The 9198-nt window shown below is 34.6% G+C and overlaps 1 protein-coding gene across 1 annotated transcript; it reads left to right on the forward strand.

Annotated features, from left to right (window-relative positions):
* The first annotated feature begins 2318 nt into the window (after positions 1–2318).
* On the forward strand, positions 2319–9166 carry LOC132640275 (pleiotropic drug resistance protein 1-like). The gene is made up of 19 exons (XM_060356795.1): positions 2319–2988; positions 3321–3441; positions 3542–3715; positions 3809–3968; positions 4098–4174; positions 4301–4354; positions 4491–5165; positions 5267–5583; positions 5662–5822; positions 5946–6049; positions 6133–6289; positions 6363–6535; positions 6627–6959; positions 7075–7365; positions 7456–7539; positions 7623–7984; positions 8079–8250; positions 8343–8597; positions 8697–9166. Exons 1-19 carry the CDS (start codon positions 2624–2626, stop codon positions 8952–8954), a joined length of 4293 nt encoding a protein of 1430 aa, XP_060212778.1. The 5' UTR covers positions 2319–2623; the 3' UTR covers positions 8955–9166.
* The last annotated feature ends 32 nt before the right edge of the window (positions 9167–9198 follow it).

Genomic DNA, 9198 nt, shown 5'->3' on the forward strand with positions numbered 1-9198 from the left:
AATAATACTTTTTCTACTTTATAAAAATGAGTTTTTGTAAATCATATTTAGCTTTGACAAAATAATCAACGAATCATCATCAAGCCTTCTAGATTGGGGCACAGAGAAGAGTATTATGTTTCAACAATTTTCGGGTCAGCGCACATTTATAACGCGTCAATGGTACCGTTGTCGATATTGAATGTTGAACATGAAATAAATAAATAAATAAATAAATAAATAATAATAATAATAATAATAATAATAATAATAATAATAATAATTTACTCCCATGATTCCTAATACAATCAAACCTTTTTATAACAACATCTTCTGTTTTGATATTTGTTTGCTGCTACAGTGAAATGTTGTTATAACATAGGAGTAGTAATATAACATAACATGAAAACCGGTTCTAAAGAAAAGCTTGTTGTTATAGTGAAATGTTATTATAGAGAGACCTGACTCTATCAGCTATTTTGATAAACTGAAAATACTTTACGTTTTAGATTAAAAAAAAAAAAAGTTCTTTTCTAATTTTCTTTATCTTTACCGTTTCAATTAGTGTATCGTTAATTAAGCAAGATCTTTAAAGAAAAAGAAAGAGTAAATTTTGTGAAGAAACCTTAGAAACAAATACTAATGTGGAAGGGAGTATATTGCAAAAAAAGAAAATGAACAATGCTAGGACCAATTCCTTTCATTTTCTTTTATATAAAAAAAAGAATTTGTGGTGTTAAGAATACAACTCGCTATATATGTCTTACTGAATGTTACATTTATTGCTTTTAAGGTTTCTATATTCCTCTATAAGTTTTTTTTTTTTTTTAAAAGTTTATCATCATTTCTAAAAAGTTTAAAAGTAGCAAACAAATAATAAAAGGAACTACTTTAGAATTTGATCATCTTTTGGATCACTTTTTCTAGGACGGATTAGATTTTACGGAGTTGGTGAATAATCCAGCTTAACAATTGCGAGGAGGATAAATCATTTAAGTGGGTTCATCTTTTAATATTTTATTACATAAACTACATTTATATTTTTTAATATATTTTACAAAGGAAAGTTTTATTTTCCTGGTAAACCCCCTTTTTTCACGTCCCTCCCCCACTGAGTGGGAGAAAAAGTAAGCAAAACATCTTGACTATATATTTTGATATGATATTTACAGTTAGGCCATATATGTGGTGTTTGACACTGACTTTTGGCTACTTATGTTATATCAGAAGTTATTACAACTTTCAAGTAATAAGAATGGTTCATGAAATTGTCCAGTCTCAAGGATACAAAGGAAATTATATTAAAAAATTTTAAGTTTAAGAAAACTTCTACGTACATTTTTGTGTGTGTATTAAATGTATTTGTTTTCATATAGAATTAAGCCATTAATTGAAATGACAGCGAACATCATTTGTACATATACTAGGGCGGACCGAAGTCTAAAAATGAAAAAGAAAACAATAATATATGTTGGACAAAAGTTTGTTCTCAAAGGGTATTTCCAAGCTGTTATACATTTTAACCAAAAAAAGAGAAAAGAAAAGATGTTATACATACTCCACCCGTCCCAATTTGTTTGACATTTTTCGCTTTTCGACGGTCAGACAAGTTGTTCTTTGACTGTAATTTTTTCATATGTTTTTCAAAAAGTTTAAATTATTAATTATAGTGACTTATAGTACTTTTTACGTAGTTTTTAAATATATAAATTTTATTTCGAAAAATTTAAAGATTCTATGTGCAAACATACGGTCAAAGTTAAGGAGTTTGAGTCTCGAAAAATTAAAAGTGTCAAATAAATTGGGACGGAGGAAGTAATTTTAATCTAATTTAAAATTATAAGGGTTCAAAAATTAAAAAACTATAAGGTTAACAGGACAAAGAAATGAAGAGAAAATGAAAAAACAAAGAGCAAAATATAAATAAAATATATAAAACAGTTAGAAATTAGCCGCCATGTGGGGTCATATATCTACATCAAATGAATCTTCCTTCCAAAGTTCTATAATTTGCCTCTATTGTTTATTCATTCAATAATAAGTACTGGACATGAGGCAACTTCCAAATTCAAAGCACGAAGAGTCAAACAAAGTGGCATTTTGCTTTTTCTAATAAAAATTCCCACATTTTTTTCTCCACCTTCTCTAAAAAAAATCAGTATTATATTTACCACTAATCGTCAATCAATCAATCAATCAATTCAATTATATTAAACTCTACATTTAAGTATAATATTAACTAGTACTTAACATTTTTCTTGATATTTTGAATAAATGTATTCCAATAGCCGCCTCTTCTGAATTTGTCGCTATATAAGTCCTCTCCCTTCAGTCTTTTTGGCACCAACTCTAACTTTGCCTTTCATTCTTTTGTTCTTTCTAAACATATCATACAAGTGAACCAAAAAAAAAAAAAAGAAAAAAAAAATTCAAGAACACAATTTGAGTATCTCTCAATACTATTTTGACGTTCACTTGAAAATGTTTGGCGAGTTCGAGGCATAGTTTCCATTTTTAAGTACAATCTTTCGCCTCAGGGTGTTAAAAAATCAGCATTTTTGCATAGTTTACGAGTTCTGCTTAGAGTTGACGGGAACTACAAAGAGACTAGCCTTTTGATCGATCAAGTGAACGTTGGTTCAAGATGGAGCCGGCGAATCTCAGTAACATGAGAGGTAGTATGAGAGGAAGTGTAAGGGGAAGTATGAGAGGTAGTTTAAGAGCAAGTACTAGCAACTCAATATGGAGAAACAATGGTGTGGAGGCATTTTCGCGATCAGCGAGAGATGAAGATGATGAAGAGGCACTTAAATGGGCTGCTTTAGAGAAGTTGCCTACTTTTGATAGATTGAGAAAAGGTTTATTGTTTGGATCACAAGGTGCTGCTAATGAAGTTGATATAAATGATCTTGGATTTCAAGAAAGGAAGACTTTGCTTGAGAGGCTTGTCAAGGTTGCTGATGAAGATAATGAGAAGTTCTTGTTGAAACTCAAGAACAGAGTTGATAGGTAAGTGAAATAATCACTTTTCATGTACAGTTTTGTTTTTCATTTTTGGGAAATATTGGTTCAATGGTAAGAGTGGTCGCCTGCAGAGGCGGAGGTAGGATTTTTAAGTTTACGGGTTCTGAACGGTAAAAACGACAAGTTTATAGGTTATGGATAAATTATTTATGCATAAGTGGATTTTTAAACACAAATATAGAATCTCGGCTGGGAACTTAGTGCAGCGGACTTTTGCCTTTTTTCTTTTTTACTAACTATGAGTTGAGTTTCCCTTTTCTTTTTTTAATTGATTTGTATTTTAACTTGTGTTTCTTGGAAAAAATGAAAATATGCAGAGTTGGGATTGATTTGCCATCAATAGAAGTAAGATATGAGCATCTAAATATTGACGCAGATGCATATGCAGGAAGTAGAGCTTTGCCTACTTTTATCAACTTCATGACCAACTTTGTTGAGGTAAAAATATGAATGAAAAACATAAACATTTTATTACTTCTACTACTACTTTTGATTGAAAACTAACTTCTTTTTTGTTTAATCATTTTTTGCTCCAAAGACACTGTTGAATTCTCTTCACATCCTTCCAAGTAAAAAGAGACAAATCACAATTCTCAAAGACATAAGTGGTATGATTAAGCCTTGTAGAATGACTTTGCTATTGGGACCTCCAAGTTCTGGAAAGACTACTTTGTTATTAGCTTTGGCTGGAAAACTTGATCCTGCTCTAAAGGTGAGATTTTCCAACAAAATTTCATAGATAAATTTTTAAAACAAAATTATTTAAAAATATACTAAAGTTTGCACTTTTTTTCTGTGAAATCAGGTCACTGGTAAGGTGACCTATAATGGACATGAACTACATGAATTTGTGCCACAAAGAACAGCTGTTTATATCAGCCAACATGACTTGCATATTGGAGAAATGACTGTAAGGGAAACTTTGGAATTTTCTGCAAGATGCCAAGGAGTTGGCTCTAGATTTGGTTAGTGTTCTCTTATAGCTTTTGTTTAAACACAATTCAGTTTTTATAAGTGAATTTTGTATCTGTTTTGTGGTGAAAACATATAAATGTTTATTAATTAAAGTTTTTTTTTATTTAAAAATTGTACAGAGATGTTGGCTGAACTATCTAGAAGAGAGAAAGCAGCTAATATCAAACCAGATCCTGATATTGATGTCTACATGAAGGTAAGACTAGAGTTTTATCATCTTTAATTTAGTTATAATTCTATTGAATATTAGCTAGGGACTTTATTTTACATTATTTTTGTCTTCATCAAAAATAATTGAATCTTTTTCTTTCTGGAAATGTAGGCTGCAGCAACAGAAGGACAAGAAGCCAATGTTGTTACAGATTATGTTCTTAAGGTAACATCCAATTATTTCAATTTCTTGTATGAGATAACCTGCCACAGTTTTAAGATTACTTATTCTAACTTATGAAATGTCACCTATAGTTATCTTCCGGTAGTAGTAATTTGCTTGATCTGACTTCAATTTTCAGATTTTGGGACTGGACATCTGTGCTGATACTATGGTAGGAGATGAAATGATAAGGGGTATATCAGGGGGACAAAAGAAACGTGTAACAACCGGTGAAATGCTTGTTGGACCATCAAAGGCACTTTTCATGGATGAAATATCAACTGGATTGGACAGTTCAACTACTTTCTCCATTGTCAATTCTCTAAGACAATCAGTGCATTTCTTGAAGGGAACTGCTGTGATATCTCTATTGCAGCCAGCCCCTGAGACTTACAACCTGTTTGATGACATTATTCTTTTATCCGATGGTTACATTGTCTATCAGGGTCCTCGAGAAGCGGTTCTAGATTTCTTTGAATCCATGGGATTCAAATGCCCTGAGAGAAAAGGTGCCGCTGATTTCTTACAAGAGGTAACATCAAAGAAGGATCAACAACAATATTGGGCTAAGAGGAATGAGCCTTATAGGTTTGTCTCATCAAAAGAATTTTGTGAGGCATATAAGTCTTTCCAAGTTGGAAGGAAACTTGGTGAAGAGCTTAAAACTCCATATGACAAGAGCAAAAGCCACCCTGCTGCTTTGTCTACCAAGAAGTATGGTATAGGGACGAAACAACTATTGAAGGTCTGTGCTGAACGAGAATACCTACTAATGAAGAGGAACTCATTTGTTTACATATTCAAGCTCACTCAGGTACCTTCTACTTAGTCTATGCGAACTATATAAGTATGTGCCTTGTTTTATAACCATGTACCGATTGTAATTATCTCTTTGTTTATGTTATGTTTTCTCAGCTCGCGATAATGGCACTTATAACGATGAGTGTCTTTTTCCGAACTAAATTGCCCCGAGATGATATGGATGATGGAGGAATATATGCTGGTGCTCTCTTTTTTGTAGTTGTTATGATCATGTTTAACGGAATGGCTGAGATCGCACTGACAATTATGAAACTTCCGGTCTTCTTCAAGCAAAGGGACCTTCTCTTTTACCCTTCATGGGCTTATGCCCTTCCCACATGGGTTCTCAAAATCCCTGTAACTTTTGTTGAATGTGGTATATGGACATTCATCACATATTATGTCATGGGATTTGATCCAAATGTTTCAAGGTAAGCGAAGAAATACACAACAAACTAATCAAGTGGCTTTCACAATTCCATGATTATTAATCAACTATTGCTTTGCAGACTGTTCAAACAATTCTTGCTTCTCATACTAGTCCACCAGATGGCATCAGCATTGTTCCGATTCATTGGAGCAGTGGGGAGAACAATGGGAGTTGCTAGCACATTTGGAGCATTTGCTCTACTTTTACAATTTGCACTGGGTGGATTTGTCCTTGCACGAGGTATATTTTTGTGTTTAAAACAATTATGGTTCTTATGGTCGACCCCAAACTTGTTTGGGACATAGGCATAGTTATTGTTGTATTCCGACCTTTATTAATTTTTTATTTTTCCTGATGCTGCAGAGGATGTTAAGAAATGGTGGATTTGGGGTTACTGGACCTCACCGCTGATGTATTCTGTGAATTCAATTCTTGTGAATGAATTTGATGGAAAGAATTGGAAACATGTAAGTGTTTATACTTAATGCAGCGTGCATATAGTTAATTTTCTCATATATATGGATGCTCATATCCCCTCTAATTAAAATAGATTGCGCCAAATGGGACCGAGCCCCTTGGAGCTGCAGTCGTAAGAGCAAGGGGATTCTTTCCGGATGCATACTGGTACTGGATAGGTTGTGGTGCACTTCTTGGATTCACGCTGATCTTCAACTTCTTCTACAGTATTGCACTCGCTTTCCTTGACCGTGAGTATCTCTGATGTCTCTACTTTCCCTATGCAATGAAAAATGCCATGTACTAACAAGAATATAATTGCAGCATTTGGTAAGCCACAAGCTATGATATCAGATGACGATGAGAATGCTGATAATGTTGAACTCACGGAGAGAAGTGAAACTGAGGGTCAGAACAAGAAGAAGGGAATGGTTCTTCCATTTGAACCCCATTCCATCACTTTTGATGATGTTGTATACTCTGTTGACATGCCTCAGGTAATTTTCCGAAACTCTTAGAATAATATTCGTGACTAGTGACGCTTTTCTGTTCTATGAATAGTTGACTTAACATTCCAATGACTTGCAGGAAATGAAGGAACAAGGTACCACTGAAGATAGATTGGTACTTCTGAAAGGTGTGAGTGGAGCTTTCAGGCCAGGTGTTCTCACAGCTTTGATGGGTGTTAGTGGAGCTGGAAAAACAACATTGATGGATGTGTTGGCTGGAAGAAAAACAGGTGGATATATTGATGGTGACATCAAGATTTCTGGATATCCAAAGAAGCAAGAAACCTTTGCACGTATTTCTGGATACTGTGAGCAGAATGACATCCATTCACCTTATGTTACAGTTTATGAGTCCTTGGTTTACTCAGCTTGGCTGCGTTTACCTCAAGATGTTGACGAAAATAAGAGAAAGGTCGGTTCCTCTAAATTCTTTCTTCATATTTATAATATATCCTACAAATTTGTCGACCTATTAAACAAACGTGCATATCAATAAATAACATTATCGATTGATTGCCTTTCTGCAGATGTTTGTTGACGAAGTTATGGAGCTTGTGGAGCTAGCTCCATTAAGATCAGCCTTAGTCGGATTGCCTGGAGTCAATGGTCTATCGACCGAGCAACGCAAAAGGCTGACCATTGCAGTTGAACTAGTAGCAAATCCCTCTATCATTTTCATGGATGAACCAACTTCAGGGTTGGATGCAAGAGCTGCTGCCATTGTAATGAGAGCTGTTAGGAACACTGTCGATACAGGAAGAACTGTTGTCTGTACCATTCATCAGCCTAGCATCGACATTTTTGAAGCCTTTGATGAGGTGAGTTTATTAACCTTCCAGAACAATGAAGCTAGTATTGTGTTCCCCTTTTCTTTTGCTTCTGAATACTAAAGTAAACATGGTTTGCAGCTATTTCTCATGAAACGAGGAGGACAGGAGATATATGTTGGTCCTTTGGGTCGCCATTCTTGCCATTTGATCAAATACTTTGAGGTATGTCATCAGAGCAAAAATTTAGTTTTCTTTTTTGCAGTTTTTATAACCAAATGCTAATATTAGTTTTATCTTAAATTCAGTCAATGCCTGGAGTTAGTAAGATAAAGGAGGCTTACAATCCAGCAACTTGGATGTTAGAAGTCACCGCCTCGTCTCAAGAAATGATGTTAGGAGTTGATTTTACTGATTTGTACAAGAAATCAGACCTTTACAAGAGGAACAAAGCTTTGATTGCTGAATTAAGTACGCCTCGTCCTGGTACAAAGGATCTGCATTTTGAATCTCAATTTTCACAGCCTTTCTGGACCCAATGTATGGCTTGTCTCTGGAAGCAACATTGGTCGTACTGGCGTAATCCAGCTTATACTGCAGTTAGATTCATTTTCACAACATTCATAGCACTTGTCTTTGGCACAATGTTTTGGGATCTTGGTACCAAAGTGTAAGTACAAACAACAATAAGAAGTATATATAAACTTAAAAAAATAACCTCCTATAGTATTTAAGCTAAACTATTCGAGCTTTGTTGATCACAGGAGTCGGAGCCAGGATCTTATCAATGCTATGGGATCCATGTATGCTGCAGTTCTCTTCCTTGGTGTACAAAATTCGTCATCAGTCCAGCCTGTTGTAGCAGTTGAGCGTACTGTATTTTACAGAGAAAAAGCTGCTGGAATGTATTCTGCCATACCTTATGCCTTTGGACAGGTAAATAGACAGTTCAATTTGTCACATCAGATACATATTTCAGCCTCAAATAGATTATTCATATTAATAATGAAAACTTTACTTTCTTGCAGGTTGTCATTGAAATACCTTATGTATTTGTACAATCGGCTTTCTATGGTGTCATTGTGTATGCAATGATCGGGTTTGAATGGACTGCTACCAAATTCTTATGGTACTTCTTCTTCATGTACTGTACCCTCTTGTACTTCACCTTTTATGGCATGATGACCGTGGCTATTACCCCGAACCAAAACGTTGCTTCCATTGTCGCGGCCTTCTTCTATGCAGTATGGAATCTCTTCTCAGGATTCATTATTCCACGACCTGTAAGTTCTTAAAATCCTTCATTTCCATCTTTTTATCCATGTAAACTAATCTGAAGCTCAAAAAATGACATGTTATCGTTGTCTTTTTGCTAAAAACAGCGTATCCCAATATGGTGGAGATGGTACTACTGGGCATGCCCTGTTGCATGGACCTTGTATGGTCTAGTTGCATCACAGTTCGGAGATATCCAAACTACTCTTACCGAGGAAGAAACTGTGGAACAATACTTGAGGCGTTATTTTGGATTTAAGCATGATTTTCTTGGAGTAGTTGCAGCTGTGATCGTCGCGTTGCCTGTTATGTTTGCCTTGACATTTGCATTGGCCATTAAGGCATTCAATTTCCAGAAAAGATAAGACACCTGACCTACCAAAGAGTACTTGTGACAGAGAAAGAGGTTATAAAAATTATGTATAGGTCACTACTTGAAGACTGTTTCTTGTAACTTTTATTTTTTTAATATTACTTTGTATGTTGTTTTTATTTTTCCTTATTGAATGCCAAGTTTTGTGTAGGAATAATTACTTTTTAAATGATAAATGAAAATATATACCATTAATTTACTTCAGGTTTGGCTTTATTAGCTTCTCGAACAATTGG

The sequence above is a fragment of the Lycium barbarum genome, chromosome 5 (assembly GCF_019175385.1).
Source record: "Lycium barbarum isolate Lr01 chromosome 5, ASM1917538v2, whole genome shotgun sequence".
Lineage (NCBI taxonomy): Eukaryota > Viridiplantae > Streptophyta > Magnoliopsida > Solanales > Solanaceae > Lycium > Lycium barbarum.